Raw genomic sequence first — 22,384 nt, 5'->3', positions numbered from 1 at the left:
GCATGTTTCAGAAGTAGTTTAGCTCGTCTGGTAGGCTCATGTCACTGGGCAGCTCTCGGCTGTGCTTCTCTTTGTAGTCTGTAATAGTTTGCAAGCCCTGCCACATCCGACGAGTGTCGGAGCCGGTGTAGTAGGATTCAATCTTAATCCTGTATTGCTGCTTTGCTTGTTTGATGGTTTGTTTGAGGGCATAGAGGGATTTCTTCTAAGCGTCCGGATTGGTATCCCGTTCCTTGAAAGCAGCAGCTCTAGCCTTGGTGTGGACGTTGCCTGTAATCCATGACTTCTGGTTGGGATATGTACGTACAGTCACAGTGGGGACGTCGTCGTCGATGCACTTATTGATGAAGCTAGTGACTGAGGTGGTATACTCCTCAATGCCATTGGATGAATCCTGGAACATATTCCTGTCTGTGCTAGTGAAACAGTCCTGTAGCGTAGCATCAAAGTCATCTGACCACTTCCATTTTGACCGAGTCACTGGTACTTCCTGCTTTACTTTTTGCCTGTAAGCAGGAATCAGGAGGAGAGAATTATGGTCAGATTTTCCAAATGGAGAGCGAGGGAGAGCTTTGTACGTGTCTCTGTGTGTGGAGTAAAGGTGGTCTAGAGTTTTTTCCCCCTCTGGTTGCACATTTAACAAGCTGATTGAAATGAGGTAAATCGGATTTAATTTTCCCTGCATTAAAGTCCCCGGCCACTAGGAGCGCCACCTCTGGAGGAGCGTTTTCTTTTTTGCTTATGGCCTTATACAGCTCATTGAGTGCGGTCTTAGTGCCAGCATTGATCTGTGGTGGTATATAGACAGCTATGACAAATATAGATGAAAACCCTCTAGGTAGATAGTGTGGTCTACAGCTTATCATGAGATACTCTACCTCATGCGAGCATAACCTCGAGACTTCCTTAGATATCGTGCACCAGCTGTTGTTTACAAAATACATAGACCGCCGACCCTTGTCTTACCAGATCCCGCTGTTCTATCCTGCAGGTACAGCGTATAACCAGCCAGATGTATGTTGATATTGTCGTCTTTCAGCCGCGACTCCGTGAAGCATAAGATATTGCAGTTTTGAATGACCCTTTGGTAGTTTAATCTTCAGCGTAGGTCATCGATTTTAATTTCCAAAGATTGCACGTTTGATAGCAGAATGGAAGGCAGTGGGGGTTTATTCGATCGTCTCCGATGGCAGCCTGCCCTCCGGACCCCTTTTCTCCGTCTTCTCTTCACACACATGACAGGGTTCTGGGCCTGTTCCCGGGAAAGCAGTATGTCCTTCACGTCAGGCTCATCGGACTCATTAAAGGACAAAAAGGATTTGTGGTGAGTGAGCGCTGTTCTGATGTCCAGAAGTTATTTTCACTCATAAGAGAGTATTATTTACAAAATAAGTTTAAAAAATAAGTTACAAACAAAAAGCACAATTGGATAGGATACGTAAAATGTCAGCCTTCTTCTCCGGTGCCATCTTGTTGTCTATGTATTATATCATGTACAGTCAGATTATCAAGTATGCATGTGTGTGTGCATGTGTGTGTGCATGTGTATGCATGTGCATGTGTGTGTGCATGTGTGTGTGCATGTGTATGCATGTGCATGTGTGTGTGCATGTGTGTATGCATGTGTGTGTGCATGTGTATGCATGTGCATGTGTGTGTGCATGTGTGTGTGCATGTGTGTGAGCATGTGTATGCATGTGTGTGCATGTGTATGCATGTGTGTGCATGCTACATGTGTTTGTGTAGTGGTGTATGTAGTGGCATATGTAGTGTGGGTGTCAGTAGAGTATGTGTGAGTGTGTGGGTAGAGTCCAGTATGTGTGAGTGTGTGGGTAGAGTCCAGTATGTGTGAGTGTGTGGGTAGAGTCCAGTATGTGTGAGTGTGTGGGTAGAGTCCAGTATGTGTGAGTGTGTGGGTAGAGTCCAGTATGTGTGAGTGTGTGGGTAGAGTCCAGTATGTGTGAGTGTGTGGGTAGAGTCCAGTATGTGTGAGTGTGTGGGTAGAGTCCAGTATGTGTGAGTGTGTGGGTAGAGTCCAGTATGTGTGAGTGTGTGGGTAGAGTCCAGTATGTGTGAGTGTGTGGGTAGAGTCCAGTATGTGTGAGTGTGTGGGTAGAGTCCAGTATGTGTGAGTGTGTGGGTAGAGTCCAGTATGTGTGAGTGTGTGGGTAGAGTCCAGTATGTGTGAGTGTGTGGGTAGAGTCCAGTATGTGTGAGTGTGTGGGTAGAGTCCAGTATGTGTGAGTGTGTGGGTAGAGTCCAGTATGTGTGAGTGTGTGGGTAGAGTCCAGTAAGCTCAATGCAGGTAGTCTGGGATTTGATTAGCTATTTAGCAGTCTTGTCTAGCAGTCTTATGACTTGGGGGTAGAAGCGATTCATGGTCCTGTTGCCGATAGAACTTTAGAACCGTCTATAGTTTGGGTGACTGGGGTCTTTGACCCTTTTTGGGACCTTCCTCTGACACCGCCTGGTATAAAGGTCCTTGGTACTGGGCCCTACTCACCACCCTCTGTTGTGCCTTGTGGTCGGGTGCCTTGCAGTCGTCGTACCAAGCAGTGATGCAGGCAGCCAGCCAAAATGCTCTCGATGGTTGCAGCTGTAGTAGAACATGTTGAACATTTTGAAGATCTGAGGGCCCAAGTATTTTCAGCATCCTGAGGGGGAAGAGGCACTGGCGTGAATGATATCCTTTTTAAAGGTCTTAGCTTCGGAGTGCGAGATCACACAGTTCAGAAGGCATTTAGCTCATCTAGTAGGTTGGCTTCACCGGGTAGCTCACGGCTGGGTTTATCTTTGTAATCCATGATAGTTTGCAAGCCCTGCCACATCCATCGAGCGTCTTAGTCCTGTATTGATTGTTTTGTCTGTTTGATGGCTCGCCAGAGGTCGTAGGTCGTAGCGGGATTTCTTATAATCCTCCGGATTAGTGTCCCGCTCCTTGAAAGCAACTGCATGTTGCCTGTAATCAATGGCTTCTGGTTGGGATATGTCCTTATGGTCACTGTGGGGCAACATCATCGATGCACTTATTTATTAATGAAACCGGTGCCTGATGTGGTAAACTCCTCAATGCCATCAGACCCCTTCTGAATATATTCCAGTCTGTACTAGCGAAACAGTCCAGTAGTTTAGCATCCACCACATCAGACCCCTACTGAATATATTCCAGTCTGTACTAGCGAAACAGTCCAGTAGTTTAGCATCCACCACATCAGACCCCTTCTGAATATATTCCAGTCTGTACTAGCGAAACAGTCCAGTAGTTTAGCATCCACCACATCAGACCCCTTCTGAATATATTCCAGTCTGTACTAGCGAAACAGTCCGGTAGTTTAGCATCCACCACATCAGACCCCTTCTGAATATATTCCAGTCTGTACTAAACAGTCCAGTAGTTTAGCATCCACCACATCAGACCCCTTCTGTATTGAATGAGTCACTGGTACTTCCTGTTTGAGTTTTAGCTTGTAAGCAGGAATCAGGAGGATAGAATTATGATCTGATTTGCCAAATGGAGGCCGTGAGTGTGTGTGGTGTGCTGTGTGGCATGTTGTGTGGTGTGTTGAGTGTGTGTGGTGTGTGGTGTGTGGATTGCTGCCGTGAGTGAGACCTAGTCCTGGATAAAGATTCCCTGAAAGGGGGGGGGGAGGCTACACCTTCTTCTGGAAAGGTTACCCTCTGGGACTATTAAGAACAGACTTTTAACCAGCCTCACCGAAACACCTGTCGGCATATGTGAAAGAACCATGACTCGTGTCCCCCTAGCCAAAATGTGTTATGCTACTCTTCTCAGTGCACCAACGTTACCATCTGAAATGAGGCAAAGGACTGCTTCTACCAGTTACTAGACGAGTCATTTCACTGCAACCCCAGGAATGACAATAACTTTCTGCTGGGTGACTTCAACGCTAGGGTGGGACAGAATAACAGGATATGGAGTCAGAGTGCTGGGTGACTTCAATGCTAGGGTGGGACAGAATAACAGGATATGGAGTCAGAGTGCTGGGTGACTTCAATGCTAGGGTGGGACAGAATAACAGGATATGGAGTCAGAGTGCTGGGTGACTTCAACGCTAGGGTGGGACAGAAGAACAGGATATGGAGTCAGAGTGCTGGGTGACTTCAACGCTAGGGTGGGACAGAAGAACAGGATATGGAGTCAGAGTGCTGGGTGACTTCAACGCTAGGGTGGGACAGAATAACAGGATATGGAGTCAGAGTGCTGGGTGACTTCAACGCTAGGGTGGGACAGAAGAACAGGATATGGAGTCAGAGTGCTGGGTGACTTCAATGCTAGGGTGGGACAGAATAACAGGATATGGAGTCAGAGTGCTGGGTGACTTCAACGCTAGGGTGGGACAGAAGAACAGGATATGGAGTCAGAGTGCTGGGTGACTTCAACGCTAGGGTGGGACAGAAGAACAGGATATGGAGTCAGAGTGCTGGGTGATTTCAACGCTAGGGTGGGACAGAATAACAGGATATGGAGTCAGAGTGCTGCGTGACTTCAACGCTAGGGTGGGACAGAATAGCAGGATATGGAGTCAGAGTGCTGGGTGACTTCAACGCTAGGGTGGGACAGAAGAACAGGATATGGAGTCAGAGTGCTGGGTGACTTCAACGCTAGGGTGGGACAGAAGAACAGGATATGGAGTCAGAGTGCTGAGTGACTTCAACGCTAGGGTGGGACAGAAGAACAGGATATGGAGTCATAGTGCTGGGTGACTTCAACGCTAGGGTGGGACAGAAGAACAGGATATGGAGTCAGAGTGCTGGGTGACTTCAACGCTAGGGTGGGACAGAAGAACAGGATATGGAGTCAGAGTGCTGGGTGACTTCAACGCTAGGGTGGGACAGAATAGCAGGATATGGAGTCAGAGTGCTGGGTGACTTCAACGCTAGGGTGGGACAGAATAGCAGGATATGGAGTCAGAGTGCTGGGTGACTTCAATGCTAGGGTGGGACAGAATAACAGGATATGGAGTCAGAGTGCTGGGTGACTTCAACGCTAGGGTGGGACAGAAGAACAGGATATGGAGTCAGAGTGCTGGGTGACTTCAACGCTAGGGTGGGACAGAATAGCAGGATATGGAGTCAGAGTGCTGGGTAGGCATGGTGTTGGCCAGGTCAATGAGAACGGCATACTAACTGCTAACTCTATGTGCTGAGTACGATCTCATCATCACTAACACCTTGTTAACACCTTGTTCCAGCAGGAGAACAAATATAAATTATCATGGATGCCCCCACGCTCCAAACACTGGCCCCTGATTGGCTACATCATAGATGCCCCCACGCTCCAAACACTGGCCCCTGATTGGCTACATCATGGATGCCCCCACGCTCCAAACACTGGCCCCATATTGGCTACATCATAGATGCTCCCACGCTCCAAACACTGGCCCCTGATTGGCTACATCATAGATGCCCCCACGCTCCAAACACTGGCCCCTGATTGGCTACATCATAGATGCCCCCACGCTCCAAACACTAGCCCCTGATTGGCTACATCATAGATGCCCCCACGCTCCAAACACTGGCCCCTGATTGGCTACATCATAGATGCCCCCACGCTCCAAACACTGGCCCCTGATTGGCTACATCATAGATGCCCCCACGCTCCAAACACTGGCCCCTGATTGGCTACATCATAGATGCCCCCACGCTCCAAACACTGGCCCCTGATTGACTACATCATGGATGCCCCCACTCTCCAAACACTGGCCCCTGATTGACTACATCATGGATGCCCCCACTCTCCAAACACTGGCCCCTGATTGCAGTAAGGGATGAGTTCATCGCTCTCTCGCTGAAAGACTGAGGGAGATTACATTTACATTACATTTAAGTAATTTAGCAGACGCTCTTATCCAGAGCGACTTACAAATTGGTGCATTCACCTTATGACATCCAGTGGGACAGTCACTTAACAATAGTGCATCTAAAACTTAGGGGGGGTGGGGTGAGAGAGATTGAGCCTCTTCTGAGCTCAGAGGACCCCATTGTACAGAAGTGGACATCTATTAGCTCAGTGCTCTTTAAGGCAGCGGCCCACTCCATTGGCTACATAGGTAGGAAATATCAGGATTGGTTCGATGAGAACACATCTGCTTCCTTTTGCCAGCAATGGATTGAACAGGAACAATGGTGACCCTCTTGAAGCATGTGGGGACAGCAGACTGGGATAGGGATTGATTGAATATGTCCGTAAACACACCAGCCAGCTGGTCTGCGCATGCTCTGAGGACGTGGCTGGGGATGCCGTCTGGGACTGCAGCCTTGCGAGGGTTAACACGTTTAAATGTTTCACTCACGTCTGCTGCAGGAAAGTCCGCAGGTTTTGGTAGGGGCAGTGTCAGTGGCACTGTATTGTCCTCAAATCGAGCAAAGAAGTTATTTAGTCTGCCTGGGAGCAAGACATCCTGGTCCGCGACTGGGCTGGTTTTATTTTTGTAATCCGTGATTGACTGTAGACCCTGCCTCTTGTGTCTGAGCCGTTGAATTGCGACTCTACTTTGTCTTTATACTGACACTAAGCCTGTTTGATTGCCTTGCGGAGGGAATAGCAACACTGTTTGTATTCAGTCATGTTTCCGGTCACCTTGCCCTGGTTAAAAGCAGTGGTTTGCACTTTCAGTTTCGCGCAAATGCTGCCATCAATCCACGGTTTCTGGTTTGGGAATGTTTTAATAGTTGAACAGACCTGAGCGCGGGAGCTTCCTGTTTTAGTCTCTGTCTATAGGCTGGGAGCAACAAAATAGAGTCGTGGTCAGCTTTTCCGAAAGAAGGGCGGGGAAGGGCTTTATATGCGTCACAGAGGTTAGAATAACAATGATCCAGGGTTTTACCAGCCCTGGTAGCACAATCGATATGCTGATAGAATTTAGGGAGTCTTGTTTTCAGATTACCCTTGTTAAAATCCCCAGCTACAATGAATGCAGCCTCAGGAGGAGGTAAGTGAACTGAAATTGTGGTGTCATGACAACAAAGGTGTTGACTTCAGGAAGCAGAGGACGGATGGGAGAGTAGAGAGAGTCAGCAGTTCTGACAGCACTGACGACTTGTTATCCACCAACCACGTGGTGATAACAAAGCCGTCACTCTGGTCAAGAGAGCGCAAGAGCATCTCTACTTCCTAAGGTGGTTGAACAAATTTGGCCGGGTCCTATCCAAACACTACCGCTGCACCAGCGAGTACATCCTGCCCGGTTGCATCACGGCCTGGAACGTTATAGGAATGTCTTCGTCCACGGCGGCCTCATGCTGGTGGTGAAGACGGCCCAGTGCTCCCACCCAGGAAATCTACTGGAAACGGTGCCTGAGGAAGGCCCACGGCATCATCACAATCCCACCCACCCAGGAAATCTACTGGAAACGGTGCCTGAGGAAGGCCCACGGCATCATCACAATCCCACCCACCCAGGAAATCTACTGGAAACGGTGCCTGAGGAAGACCCACGGCATCATCACAATCCCACCCACCCCAGCCACGAGCTGAAACTTGAAACTTGACATGTCAATAATAATAATAATAATAATAATATATGCCATTTAGCAGACGCTTTTATCCAAAGCGACTTACAGTCATGTGTGCATACATTCTACGTATGGGTGGTCCCGGGGATCAAACCCACTACCCTGGCGTTACAAGCGCCATGCTCTACCAACTGAGCTACAGAAGGACCACATGTCAAGCTGGGGGGTGAAGTTATGTTACAATTTCACTGCTGGTTTGAAGGAGGGGGGAATGTTTCCTTCTCACTATATACATTTATGTTCTTACATATTTGACTGAATATAAATGGGTGATAACATTAAGAGACAACTTACGTCTTTCCTCTAGTGACAATCTTTACATAACAGATTTATCCAATTTGATCCCATATTTGTTTAGCCTTTACAAAGTCATTGTGATATTAAACTTTGTCTGGCAGTTTCTGTGGGGGATGGCTGCTATCTTTAAAATCAGTTTCTCCTGTGTCTCCTGACCCCTCCTGTCTCAGCCTCCAGTATTTATGCTGCAGTAGTTTATGTGTCGGGGGGCTAGGGTCAGTTTGTTATATCTGGAGTACTTCTCCTGTCCTATTCGGTGTCCTGTGTGAATCTAAGTATGCTCTCTCTAATTCTTTCTTTCTCTCTTTCTTTCTCTCTCTCGGAGGACCTGAGCCCTAGGACCATGCCTCAGGACTACCTGGCCTGATGACTCCTTGCTGTCCCCAGTCCACCTGGCTGTGCTGCTGCTCCAGTTTCAACTGTTCTGCCTGCGGCTATGGAACCCTGACCTGTTCACTGAACATGTTTCCTGTCCCAGACCTGCTGTTTTCAACTTTCTAGAGACAGCTGGAGTGGTAGAGAGACTCTGAATGATCTGCTATGAAAAGCCAAATGACATTTACTCCTGAGGTGCTGACTTGCTGCACCCTCGACAACTACTGTGATTATTATTATCTGACCCTGCTGGTCATCTATGAACATTTGAACATCTTGGCCATGTTCCCTTCTGCTGCTCCCCCATAGACAGTCTGAGATGGGCTCTCTGAGCTGCTATTTAATGTAAATAGGTGATAAAGTTATGTTTTTCCCTGAGGGCAAACAGCACATTCTGCCTCCCTATAACTGACCCCAGGTACCCCTCCAGGAGGCAGCTGCTTCTATAGTTGCCCCTCTATAGCTGCCCCCCAGACACACATTCTGCCCCTCTATAGCTGCCCCCCAGACACACATTCTGCCCCTCTACCTACCTCCCAGACACACATTCTGCCCCTCTACCTACCCCCCAGACACACATTCTGCCCCTCTATAGCTGCCCCAGACACACATTCTGCCCCTCTACCTGCCCCCAGACACACATTCTGCCCCTCTACCTGCCCCCAGACACACATTCTGCCCCTCTACCTGCCCCCCAGACACACATTCTGCCCCTCTACCTACCCCCAGACACACATTCTGCCCCTCTACCTACCCCCAGACACACATTCTGCCCCTCTACCTGCCCCCAGACACACATTCTGCCCCTCTACCTACCCCTCAGACACACATTCTGCCCCTCTATAGCTGCCCCCCAAACACACATTCTGCCCCTCTATAGCTGCCCCCAGACACACATTCTGCCCTCTACCTACCCCCAGACACACATTCTGCCCCTCTATAGCTGCCCCCAGACACACATTTTGCCGCTCTATAGCTGCCCCCAGACACACATTCTGTCCCTCTATAGCTGCCCCCAGACACACATTCTGCCCCTCTACCTATCCCCCAGACACACATTCTGCCCCTCTACCTACCCCCAGACACACATTCCGCCCCTCTATAGCTGCCCCAGACACACATTCTGCCCCTCTACCTGCCCCCAGACACACATTCTGCCCCTACCTACCTGCCCCCCAGACACACATTCTGCCCTCTACCTACCCCCCACACAGACACACATTCTGCCCCTCTACCTACCCCCAGACACACATTCTGCCCCTCTACCTGCCCCCCAGACACACATTCTGCCCCCTAGCTGCCCCCAGACACACATTCTGCCCCTCTACCTAGCCCCCAGACACACATTCTGCCCCTCTATAGCTGCCCCCAGACACACATTCTGCCCCCAGACACACCCACATTCTGCCCCTCTATAGCTGCCCCCAGACACACATTCTGCCCCTCTATAGCTGCCCCCAGACACACATTCTGCCCCTCTATAGCTGCCCCCAGACACACATTCTGTCCCTCTATAGCTGCCCCCAGACACACATTCTGCCCCTCTACCTACATCCCAGACACACATTCTGCCCCTCTATAGCTGCCCCCAGACACACATTCTGCCAATATATAGCTGCCCCCAGACACACATTCTTCTACCTGCCCCCAGACACACATTCTGCCCCTCTACCTGCCCCCCAGACACACATTCTGCCCCTCTACCTGCCCCCCAGACACACATTCTCCCCCTCTATAGCTGCCCCCAGACACACATTCTGCCCCTCTATAGCTGCCCCCAGACACACATTCTGCCCTCTACCTACCCCCCAGACACACATTCTGCCCCTCTACCTACCCCCAGACACACATTCTGCCCCTCTATAGCTGCCCCAGACACACATTCTGCCAATATATAGCTGCCCCCAGACACACATTCTGCCCCTCTACCTGCCCCCAGACACACATTCTGCTCCTCTACCTGCCCCCAGACACACAATCTGTCACCCTATAGCTGCCCCCAGACACACATTCTGCCCCTCTATAGCTGCCCCCAGACACACATTCTGCCCCTCTATAGCTGCCCCCAAACACACATTCTGCCCCTCTACCTGCCCTCCAGACACACATTCTGCCCCTCTATAGCTGCCCCCAAACACACATTCTGCCCCTCTACCTGCCCCCAAACACACATTCTGCCCCTCTACCTACCCCCAGACACACATTCTGCCCCTCTACCTACCCCCAGACACACATTCTGCCCCTCTACCTGACCCCCATACACATTCTGCCCCTCTATAGCTGCCCCCAGACACACATCCTGCCCCTCTACCTACCCCCATACACATTCTGCCCCTCTATAGCTGCCCCCAGACACACATTCTGTCACTCTATAGCAGCCCCCAGACACACATTCTGCCCCTCTACCTACCCCCAGACACACATTATGCCCCTCTATAGCTGCCCCCAGACACACATTCTGCCCCTCTATAGCTGCCCCCCAGAAACACATTCTGCACCTCTACCTACCCCCTCCACCTACCCCACAGACACACGTTCTGCCCCTCTACCTACCCCCATACATGTTCTGCCCTTCTACCTACCCCCTCTACCTACTCCAAGGACAGAGACAGTCAGGTCATCTATACTGCTACCAGACTCACGTTCTGCCCCTCTACCTACCCCCTCTACCTACTCCCAGGGCAGAGACAGTCAGGTCATCTATACTGCTACCAGACTCACGTTCTGCCCCTCTACCTACCCCCTCTACCTACCCCCTCTACCTACTCCCAGGGCAGAGACAGTCAGGTCATCTATACTGCTACCAGACTCACCTGCAGCGATGGAGGCCAGGCGTACGTAGTCGAAGCCTCTCTCTTCGGGTTCGTATGGGTAACTCTCCACCAGGCTCAGTCCTGACAAGAGGAATGAATGTTTTCAAGAAGAATCACCCAACATGTTTAGTCATTAAAATAAGTGCACATTAATTCAAGCTCTGACCGAGTAGGGTTCCCAGATCCTATGTCTGATCCTTAACCCCTGACCCTTCCTGGCGACAGTCTACAGTACTATTTATAGGGTTTGTCTTTATTATTACTATGTTCTACGTTATAGAATAATAGTGAAGACATCACAACTATGACATGACACATATGGAATCATGTAGTAACCATAAAAGTGTTAAACAAATCAACATTTATTGTACATTATTTTATATTCTTCAAAGTAGCCACCCTTTGCCTTGATGACAGCTTTGCACACTCTTGCCATTCTCTGAAACCAATTTCATGGGGTAGTCACCTGGAATGCTTTTACATTGACAGGTGTGCCAAGTTAAAAGTTAATTTGTGGAATTTCTTTCCTTCTTAATTTGATTGAGCCAATCAGTTGTGTTGTGAGAAAGTAGGGGTGGTATACAGAAGAAGCCCTATTTGGTAAAAGACTAAGTCCATATTATGGCAAGAACAGCTCAAATAAGCAATGAGAAACAACTTAAAACATGAAGGTCAGTCAATGCGGGGAATTTTTTTTGACCCCCTTTGACCGTTCTAACTTGTCTGAAAATGTTGTAGTTAGGGATGGAGATTTCAGAGTTTTTGGAGGAGTAGGATAAGGGTACGGATAAAAACTATGAGAATTGGTCATCTAGAATGTCCGGAACAGAGAGTAAAAGGAGGTTTCTGGGGGTGATAAAATAGCTTCAAGGTATAATGTACAGACAAAGGTATGGTAGGATGTGAATACAGTGGAGGTAAACCTAGGCATTGAGTGATGATGAGAGAGATATTGTCTCTAGAATCATCATTGAAACCAGGTGATGTCATCGCATGTGTGGGTGGTGGAACTGAAAGGTTGGATAGGGTATAATGAGCAGGGCTAGAGGCTCTACAGTGAAATAAGCCAATAAACACTAACCAGAACTGCAATGGACAAGGCATATTGACATTAAGGAGAGGCATGCTTAGCCGAGGGATCATAAGGGTCCAGTGAGTAGTGAGGTTGGTTGGGGTAACAGCGATACAGACAGCTAGCCGGGCCATCGGTAGCAAGCTACCATAGGATGGAGGTCTGTTTTTAGCCACCTCATGCGTTTCCGTTGGTAGATTAGTGGGGTTCCGTGTGGTAGAGGGGGCCAATCCAATTGGCAAAATAGATATAGTTATAGTGACCCCAAATTTTCTGATAGACCTATTCAGGTAGCAGCCGATAAGACAGCTAACGATTAGTAGGCAGCAGATGGGCGTTCAGGTAACGTCGCGCTCAACATCAACTGTTCAGAGGAGACTGTGAATCAGGCATTCATGGTCGAATTTCTGAAAAAAAACCACTACTAAAGGACAACAATGAAAAGAAGAGACTTGTTTGTGTCAAGAAACACGAGCAATGGACATTAGACCGGTGGAAATACGTTCTTTGGTCTGATGAGTCCAAATTTGAGATTTTTTTGTTCCAACCTCTGTGTCTTTGTGAGACGCAGAGTAGGTGAATGGATGATCTTCGCATGGTGTGGTTTCCAATGTGAAGCATGGCGGAGGTGTGATGGTGTGGGGGTGCTTTGCTGGTGATTTATTTAAAATTCAAGGCACACTTCACCAGCATGTCTACCACAGCATTCTGCAGCGATATGCCATCCCTTCTGGTTTGCGCTTAGTGGGACTATCATTTGTTTTTCAACAGGACAATGACCACATAACTCCAGGCTGTGTAAGGGCTATTTGACCAAGAAGGATAGTGATTGAGTGCTGCATCAGATGATCTGGCTTCCACAATCACCCGACCTCAACCCAATTGAGATGGTTTGGGATGAGTTGGACCGCAGACTGAAGGAAGAGCAGCCAACAATGTGGGAACTCCTTGGAAAAGCATCCCTAATGATGCTAGTTGAGAGAATGCCAAGTGTGTGCAAGGTTGTTTTCAAGGCAAAGGGTGGCTACTTTGAAAAATCTAAAATATCTTTTGATTTGTTTTACACTTTCTCTGGGAAACTGTGAAGTACTGGGGCAGCTGGGAAGAACTGGGGCAGCTGGGAAGAACTGGGGCAGCTGGGAAGAACTGGGGCAGCTGGGAAGAACTGGGGCAGTTGGGAAGAACTGGGGCAGCTGGGAAGAACTGGGGCAGCTGGGAAGAACTGGGGCAGCTGGGAAGAACTGGGGCAGCTGGGAAGAACTGGGGCAGCTGGGAAGAACTGGGGCAGCTGGGAAGAACTGGGGCAGCTGGGAAGAACTGGGGCAGTTGGGAAGTACTGGGGCAGCTGGGAAGAACTGGGGCAGCTGGGAAGAACTGGGGCAGTTGGGAAGAACTGGGGCAGCTGGGAAGAACTGGGGCAGCTGGGAAGAACTGGGGAAGCTGTGAAGAACCAGTGAAGCTGTGAAGAACCAGTGAAGCTGTGAAGAACCAGTGAAGCTGTGAAGAACCGGGGAAGCTGTGAAAAACTGGGGATTTGTGAAGCCAGCTGTAGCCTATTGTATGATTGTGTTCATGAGTCGGTTATTCAAGAACGTGAAGCAGGGGCCTCCCGAGTGACGCACTACATTGCAGTGCTGAGGTGCCACTACAGCCTCAGGTTCGATCCCAGGCTGTGTCACAGCCGGCCATGACCGTGACCGTGACCGTCGTGTTTCTGAGGACGCATGGCTCTTGAATTTCACCTCGCCCGATTCTGTAGCGGTGATGAGACAAAATCGTATTTGGGAGAAAAAGGGGGTATAATAATAACACCAAAATATGTGAAACAACTGTTTCCTGTTTCCTGTTTCCTGATTGTGTTCATGACTCTGTTATTAAACGTTTACTGCTTTTCATTAAATCATGTTAAATCATTAAATCATGTTAAATCATTAAATCACGTTAAATCATTGAATCATGTTAAATCATTAAATCACGTTAAATCATTAAATCATATTAAATCATGTTAAATCATTGAATCATGTTAAATCATTAAATCATATTAAATCATTAAATCATGTTAAAACATTGAATCATGTTAAATCATTAAATCACGTTAAATCATTGAATCATGTTAAATCATTAAATCATGTTAAAACATTGAATCATGTTAAATCATTAAATCACGTTAAATCATTAAATCATGTTAAATCATGTTAAATCATTGAATCATGTTAAATCATTAAATCACGTTAAATCATTAAATCATGTTAAATCATTAAATCATTAAATCATGTTAAATCATTAAATCATTAAATCATTAAATCATTAAATCATTAAATCACGTTAAATCATTGAATCATGTTAAATCATTAAATCATTAAATCATTAAATCACCAGGCTACAAACATTGTATTGTTCATATGGCAGAATATCATTGGTTCAGTTAAGGCCTAAAATAAATGCTTTTATGTCACAACTTCCGCCGAAGTCGGTTCCTCTCCTTGTTCGGTCGGCGTCGCCTGTCTATAGGCCATCATCGATCCACTTTTCATTTTCCTTTTGTTTTGTCCTCCTGGTCTCAATTCCCTCATTACATGTTGTGTGAACCCTCTGTTCCCCCCATGTCTTTTGTGCGGAATTGTTTATTGTAAGTGCACATTTTCTCTGGTGCGCCACGGGTTTTGTTGTTCTGGTTTCCGGTGGTTTTATGAATAATGATTACCCAGACTTCCCTGCTGCCAGTTAAGCACTCCCTTACAGTTTATAATTCATTCATAATACATGTTTTTTTACATTAATTAGTTCATGTAATTACATAAAGTCTGAAGGCTAAAACCAGCCTATACTCATCTAGACCTATCTATCTATCTATCTATCTATCTATCTATCTATCTATCTATCTATCTATCTATCTATCTATCTATCTATCTATCTATCTATCTATCTATCTATCTATCTATCTATCTATCTATCTATCTATCTATCTATCTATCTATCTATCTATCTATCTATCTATCTATCTATCTAGTTCTACAAATGTATTTTCCTTTTAAAGAATCTATTTCAGTTTGATCTAGTTTTTACTCCAGACATTAACACCAACCATTCACTATAAAACAAACAAAAAAAAGCTGAGGGAAATACAAAAGGTCTGTGCCAAAGCTTCGAAGAATGGAAATCCCTAATTGTGTTTGTAAATAAAGTCAAATGTATATTGTTCAAATACGTTTTTGTCCTTGAGTTTGGGTTTCCACTAGATTCTGTAGCCACAAAGTAAACAAATTGGCTGTGTAAAAACTCATGAAAAACTATAATAAAAATAAAAACTATAACTATAATAATAATGCATTTGGAAAGTATTCCTTTCCACAAATAAAAAACACATACGTTATTTACATAAGTATTCAGACCTTCGCTATGAGACTTGAAATTGAGCTCATGTGGATCCTGTTTCCATTGATCATCCTTGATGTTTCTACAACTTGATTGGAGTCCACCTGTGGCAAGTTCAGTTGATTGCACATGATTTGGAAAGGCACACACCTGTCGACATATCTATATAAGGTCCCACAGTTGACAGTGCATGTCAGACCAAAAACCAAGCCATGAGGTCGAAGGAATTGTTCGTAGCTCAGAGACAGGATTGTGTCGAGACACAGATCTGGGTGAAGGCTACCGAAATATTTCTGCAGCATTGAAGGTCCCCAATAACAGTGGCCTCCATTAATCTTAAATGGAAGAAGTTTGGAACCTCCAAGACTCTTCATAGAGCTGGCCGGCCGGCCAAACTGAGCAATCAGGGAAGAAGGGCCTTGGTCAGGGAGGTGACCAAGAACCCAATGGTCACTCTGACAGAGATCCAAAGTTATTCTGTGAAGATGGGAGAACCTTCCAGAAGAACAACCATCTCTACAGTAACCCATCAATCAGGCCTTCATGGTACAGTGGCCAGACAGAAAGCCAGACGGAAGCCACTCCTCAGTAAAAGCCACGTGGAGTTTGCCAAAAGGCACCTATAGACTTTCAGACCATGAGAAACAAGATTATCTGGTCTGATGAAACAAAGATTGAACTTTTTGGCCTGAATGTCAAACGTCAAGTCTGGAGGAAACCTGGCAAAGTCCCTACTGTGAACCATGGTGGTGGCAGCATCATGCTGTGGGGATGTTTTTCAGCGGCGGGAACTGGGAGACTAGTCAGGATCGAGGCAAAGATGAACAGAGTAAAGTAAAGTACAGAGAGATCCTTAATGAAAACCTGCTCCAGAGCGCTCAAAACCTCAGACTGAGGTGAAGGTTCACCTTCCAACAGGACAACGACCCTGAGCACACAGCCAAGACAACCCAAGAGTGGGTTCGGAACAAGTCTCTGAATGTCCTTGAGTGGCCCAGCCAGAGCTCGGACTTGAACCCTGATCAAACATCTCTGGAGAGACCTGAAAATAGCTGTGCAGCGACGCTCCCCATCCAACCTGACAGAGCTTGAGAGGATCTGCATAGAAGAATGGGAGAAACTCCCCAAATACAAGTGTGCCAAGCTTGGGGCTGTAATTGTAATTTAAATCATAAATAATAATAATAATAATAATAAAATGACGATCCTATCAGGATATTTTTTCTAAGGTAAAGGATCAATTCATGTTCCATTGCTTGTTCTGCTCCTCTAAGAATAATGAATGCTGGGTAGCAGTGTGGATTATTAGCATATGAACGACTTACAATATGCTGGACAATCAAATCCATCCTTCCAAGCCATTTATAACGATCCGGCAGTTCAAAGAAGATAATTTCAAAGGTAATCAAATGGGCCTAGTTATTGTTCAATAGCAGCATACATTTGCATGAATTATCTTCTCTCTCTTAAAATAGTCTTTACTCTTCTTTTTGTGCAATGTATTGTTGGTCTATCTGGTCTTGCTGAGAATATGAAGTTAAAATAACATTCTTTTTCTTGTAATGAGTGCGCTGAGAGTCGGTAAGCAGGTACAGGGAGTGAGTGTTTTAATAAATAATCAAAACAATGAACCCAAAATACTCACCAACTTGAAAACAGAGTCAATAACACCTGAGGAACGAAGTAGAGTGACAGATACACAGCGTCTTGCAAAAGTATTCACCCCCCTTGGCATTTTTCCTATTTTGTTGCATTACAACCTGGAATTTAAATAGATTTTTACTAATGAATGGATTTCATGAACAAAATAGTCCAAATTGGTGAAGTGAAATGTAAAAACAATAAACACCAGAAAAATGGTGGGTGCGGATGTATTCACCCCCTTTACTGTGAAGCCTTTAAATAAGATCTGATACAACCAATTACCTTCAGAAGACACATAATTAGTGAAATAAAGTCCACCTGTGTCACATGATCTGTCACATGATCTCAGTAATACAGTTGAAGTCAGAAGTTGACATACACTTTAGGCAAACACATTTAAACACATTTAAACTCAGTGGTTCACAATTCCTGGCATTCAACTTCAATAGGGTAGGGGGAAGCATTCGGAATTTTGGATGAAAAGCGTGCCCAAATTAAACTGCCTGCTACTCAGGCCCAGAAGCTAGGATATGCATATAATTGCATATAATTGGTAGATTTGGATAGAAAACACTCCAAAGTTTCCAAAACTGTTAAAATAATGTCTGAGTATAACAGAACTGATATGGCAGGCAAAAACCTGAGGAAAACCTGAGGAAAATCCATCCAGTAAGTACCATTATTTGGAAAGTCTGTTTTTCCATTGAAAGCCTATCCACCACACAAGGACTTAGGACCCAGTTCATGATGGCTTCCTCTACATGTAGCCAGACTTTAGGCATTGTTTCAGGCTTGTACACTGAAAAATGAGGGAGATACAGCCAGTGGAAATTTCCAGACATATTATTGGTTATTTATGACAAAAACAACCTGAAGATTTTAAACATCGTTTGACATGTTCCCACAAACTTTTATTGTACTTTTTTGACTTTTCGTCTGGATGTTGAGAGCGCACTTTGTGCCTTTGGATTACTGAACTTTTTGGACATAAAGAGGGACATTATCAAACAAAACAAACATTTATTGTCTAACGTGGAGACCTGGGAGTGCCACCAGATGTAGATCATCAAAGGTAAGTGATTCATTTCTGACTTTTGTGACACCTCTCCTTGGTTGGAAAATGTCTGTATGGTTTTCTGTGACTAGGCACTGACCTAACATAACCTAACAAATTCCCCCCCAAAACATTTTTTTGGGGGAATTTTAATTATGGGATTTCTGTTGTTTTGAATTTGGCGCCTATTTTCACTGGCTGTTGTCGAGGTGGGACGATATTATATATCTTATATTTTAAGAATGTGAAATGTCAGAATAATAGTAGAGAGAATGATTTATTTCAGCTTTTATTTCTTTCATCACATTCCCAGTGGGTCCGAAGTTTACATACATTCAATTTGTATTTGGTAGCATTGTCTTTAAATTGTTGAACTTGGGTCAAATGTTTCGGGTAGCCTTCCAAAAGTTGGGTGAAAATTGGCCCACTCCTGACAGCGCTGTTGTAACTGAGTCAGGTTTGTGTTATGCAGGTGAATGAGGACCCAAAAGCGACTTGGCGAAAACAGAGTCTTTAATCCAGTTTAAGGAAATAGCAATACTCCTAGACAAATCTGAGCGGTAAATAAAGCATAAAAAACAATTCCACTCGTAATCACGAGAACTGACTGGAGACTCGATAATAAACTGCAGGTTGCCTCGGGAAGGCACTTGACCGTAGCAGACTCAGACACCTGCTCACCACGCAGCATCTGAGGGAAACACGACACGACAGGGTGATACAAAGACACAGCACGGTGAACAATATACAAGGATCCGACAGGACAGAAACGGAAAACAAGGGGAGAAATAGGGACTCTAATCAGGGGAAAAGATAGGGAACAGGTGTGGGAAGACTAAATGATTGATTAGGGGAATAGGAACAGCTGGGAGCAGGAACGGAACGATAGAGAGAAGAGAGAGAGAGAGGGAGAGAGAAAAAGGGGAACGAACCTAAAAAGACCAGCAGGGGGAAAACGAACAGAAGGAAAAGCAAAATGACAAGACAATATAAGACAAAACATGACAGTACCCCCCCCACTCACCGAGCGCCTCCTGGCGCACTCGAGGAGGAATCCTGGCGGCAACGGAGGAAATCATCAATCAGTGAACGGTCCAGCACGTCCCGAGACGGAACCCAACTCCTCTCCTCAGGACCGTAACCCTCCCAATCCACTAAGTATTGGTGACCCCGTCCCCGAGAACGCATGTCCATGATCCTACGTACCTTGTAAATAGGTGCGCTCTCGACAAGGACGGGAGGGGGGGGAGGGAAGACGAACGGGGGTGCGAAGAAAGGGCTTGACACAGGAGACATGGAAGACAGGATGGACGCGACGAAGATGTCGTGGAAGAAGCAGTCGCACAGCGACAGGATTGACGACCTGGGAGACACGGAACGGACCAATGAACCGCGGAGTCAACTTACGAGAAGCTGTCGTAAGAGGAAGGTTGCGAGTGGAAAGCCACACTCTCTGGCCGCAACAATACCTAGGACTCTTAATCCTACGTTTATTGGCGGCTCTCACAGTCTGTGCCCTGTAACGGCAAAGTGCAGACCTCACCCTCCTCCAGGTGCGCTCACAACGTTGGACAAACGCTTGAGCGGAGGGAACACTGGACTCGGCAAGCTGGGATGAGAACAGAGGAGGCTGGTAACCCAGACTACTCTGAAACGGAGATAACCCAGTAGCAGACGAAGGAAGCGAGTTGTGAGCGTATTCTGCCCAGGGGAGCTGTTCTGCCCAAGACGCAGGGTTTCTGAAAGAAAGGCTGCGTAGTATGCGACCAATCGTCTGATTGGCCCTCTCTGCTTGACCGTTAGACTGGGGATGAAACCCGGAAGAGAGACTGACGGACGCACCAATCAAACGACAGAACTCCCTCCAAAACTGTGACGTGAATTGCGGACCTCTGTCTGAAACGGCGTCTAACGGGAGGCCATGAATTCTGAACACATTCTCGATGATGATTTGTGCCGTCTCCTTAGCGGAAGGAAGTTTAGCGAGAGGAATGAAATGTGCCGCCTTAGAGAACCTATCGACAACCGTAAGAATCACAGTCTTCCCCGTAGACAAAGGCAGACCGGTAATGAAGTCTAGGGCGATGTGAGACCATGGTCGAGAAGGAATGGGGAGCGGTCTGAGACGACCGGCAGGAGGAGAGTTACCTGACTTAGTCTGCGCGCAGTCCGAACAAGCAGCCACGAAACGGCGCGTGTCACGCTCCTGAGTCGGCCACCAAAAGCGCTGGCGAATAGAAGCAAGAGTGCCTCGAACACCGGGATGACCAGCTAACTTGGCAGAGTGAGCCCACTGAAGAACAGCCAGACGAGTGGAAACAGGAACGAAAAGAAGGTTACTAGGACAAGCGCGCGGCAACGCAGTGTGCGTGAGTGCTTGCCTAACCTGTCTTTCAATTCCCCAGACTGTCAACCCGACAACACGCCCATAAGGAAGAATCCCCTCGGGATCAGTAGAAGCCACAGAAGAACTAAAAAGACGGGATAAGGCATCAGGCTTGGTGTTCTTGCTACCCGGACGGTAAGAAATCACAAACTCGAAACGAGCGAAAAATAACGCCCAACGAGCTTGACGAGCATTAAGTCGTTTGGCAGAACGGATGTACTCAAGGTTCTTATGGTCTGTCCAAACGACAAAACGACAGAACGACAGAACGGTCGCCCCCTCCAACCACTGTCGCCATTCGCCTAGGGCTAAGCGGATGGCGAGCAGTTCGCGGTTACCCACATCATAGTTGCGTTCAGATGGCGACAGGCGATGAGAAAAATAAGCGCAAGGATGAACCTTATCGTCAGACTGGAAGCGCTGGGATAGAATGGCTCCCACGCCTACCTCTGAAGCGTCAACCTCGACAATGAATTGTCTAGTGACGTCAGGAGTAACGAGGATAGGAGCGGACGTAAAACGTTTTTTTAGAAGATCAAAAGCTCCCTGGGCGGAACCGGACCACTTAAAACACGTCTTGACAGAAGTAAGAGCTGTGAGAGGGGCAGCAACTTGACCGAAATTACGAATGAAACGCCGATAGAAATTAGCGAAACCTAGAAAGCGCTGCAACTCGACACGTGACCTTGGAACGGGCCACTCACTGACAGCTTGGACCTTAGCGGAATCCATCTGAATGCCTTCAGCGGAAATAACGGAACCGAGAAAAGTAACGGAGGAGACATGAAAAGAGCACTTCTCAGCCTTCACGTAGAGACAATTCTCTAAAAGGCGCTGGAGAACACGTCGAACGTGCTGAACATGAATCTCGAGTGACGGTGAAAAAATCAGGATATCGTCAAGGTAGACAAAAACAAAGATGTTCAGCATGTCTCTCAGAACATCATTAACTAATGCCTGAAAAACAGCTGGCGCATTGGCGAGACCAAACGGCAGAACCCGGTACTCAAAATGCCCTAACGGAGTGTTAAACGCCGTTTTCCACTCGTCCCCCTCTCTGATGCGCACAAGATGGTAAGCGTTACGAAGGTCCAACTTAGTAAAGCACCTGGCTCCCTGCAGAATCTCGAAGGCTGATGACATAAGGGGAAGCGGATAACGATTCTTAACCGTTATGTCATTCAGCCCTCGATAATCCACGCAGGGGCGCAGAGTACCGTCCTTTTTCTTAAAAAAAAAAACCCCGCCCCGGCCGGAGAGGAAGAAGGCACTATGGTACCGGCGTCAAGAGACACAGACAAATAATCCTTTAGAGCCTTACGTTCGGGAGCCGACAGAGAGTATAGTCTACCCCGAGGAGGAGTGGTCCCCGGAAGGAGATCAATACTACAATCATACGACCGGTGAGGAGGAAGGGAGTTGGCTCGGGACCGACTGAAGACCGTGCGCAGATCATGATATTCCTCCGGCACTCCTGTCAAATCGCCAGGTTCCTCCTGAGAAGTGGGGACAGAAGAAATGGGAGGGATGGCAGACATTAAACACTTCACATGACAAGAAACGTTCCAGGATAGGATAGAATTACTAGACCAATTAATAGAAGGATTATGACATACTAGCCAGGGATGACCCAAAACAACAGGTGTAAAAGGTGAACGAAAAATCAAAAAAGAAATAGTCTCACTGTGGTTACCAGATACTGTGAGGGTTAAAGGTAGTGTCTCAAATCTGATACTGGGAAGATGACTACCATCTAAGGCGAACATGGGCGTAGGCTTGTCTAACTGTCTGAAAGGAATGTCATGTTTCCGAGCCCATGCTTCGTCCATGAA

The 22,384-nt window shown here is 46.8% G+C and overlaps 1 protein-coding gene across 1 annotated transcript in view; it reads right to left on the bottom strand.

Annotated features, from left to right (window-relative positions):
- Positions 1-22,384, bottom strand: part of gfra4a (GDNF family receptor alpha 4a) — a 395,952-nt gene that overhangs the window by 96,225 nt on the left and 277,343 nt on the right. Inside the window, exon 3 of the mRNA XM_046364670.1 lies at positions 11,022-11,102. Coding sequence (XP_046220626.1) covers positions 11,022-11,102 — 81 coding nt within the window. The remainder of the gene's footprint in view (positions 1-11,021; positions 11,103-22,384) is intronic.

This window comes from Oncorhynchus gorbuscha, linkage group LG10 (genome assembly GCF_021184085.1).
Source record: "Oncorhynchus gorbuscha isolate QuinsamMale2020 ecotype Even-year linkage group LG10, OgorEven_v1.0, whole genome shotgun sequence".
Lineage (NCBI taxonomy): Eukaryota > Metazoa > Chordata > Actinopteri > Salmoniformes > Salmonidae > Oncorhynchus > Oncorhynchus gorbuscha.
Note: the sequence above shows the minus strand (reverse complement) of the source record. Positions and strands in the feature narration are given on the sequence as shown.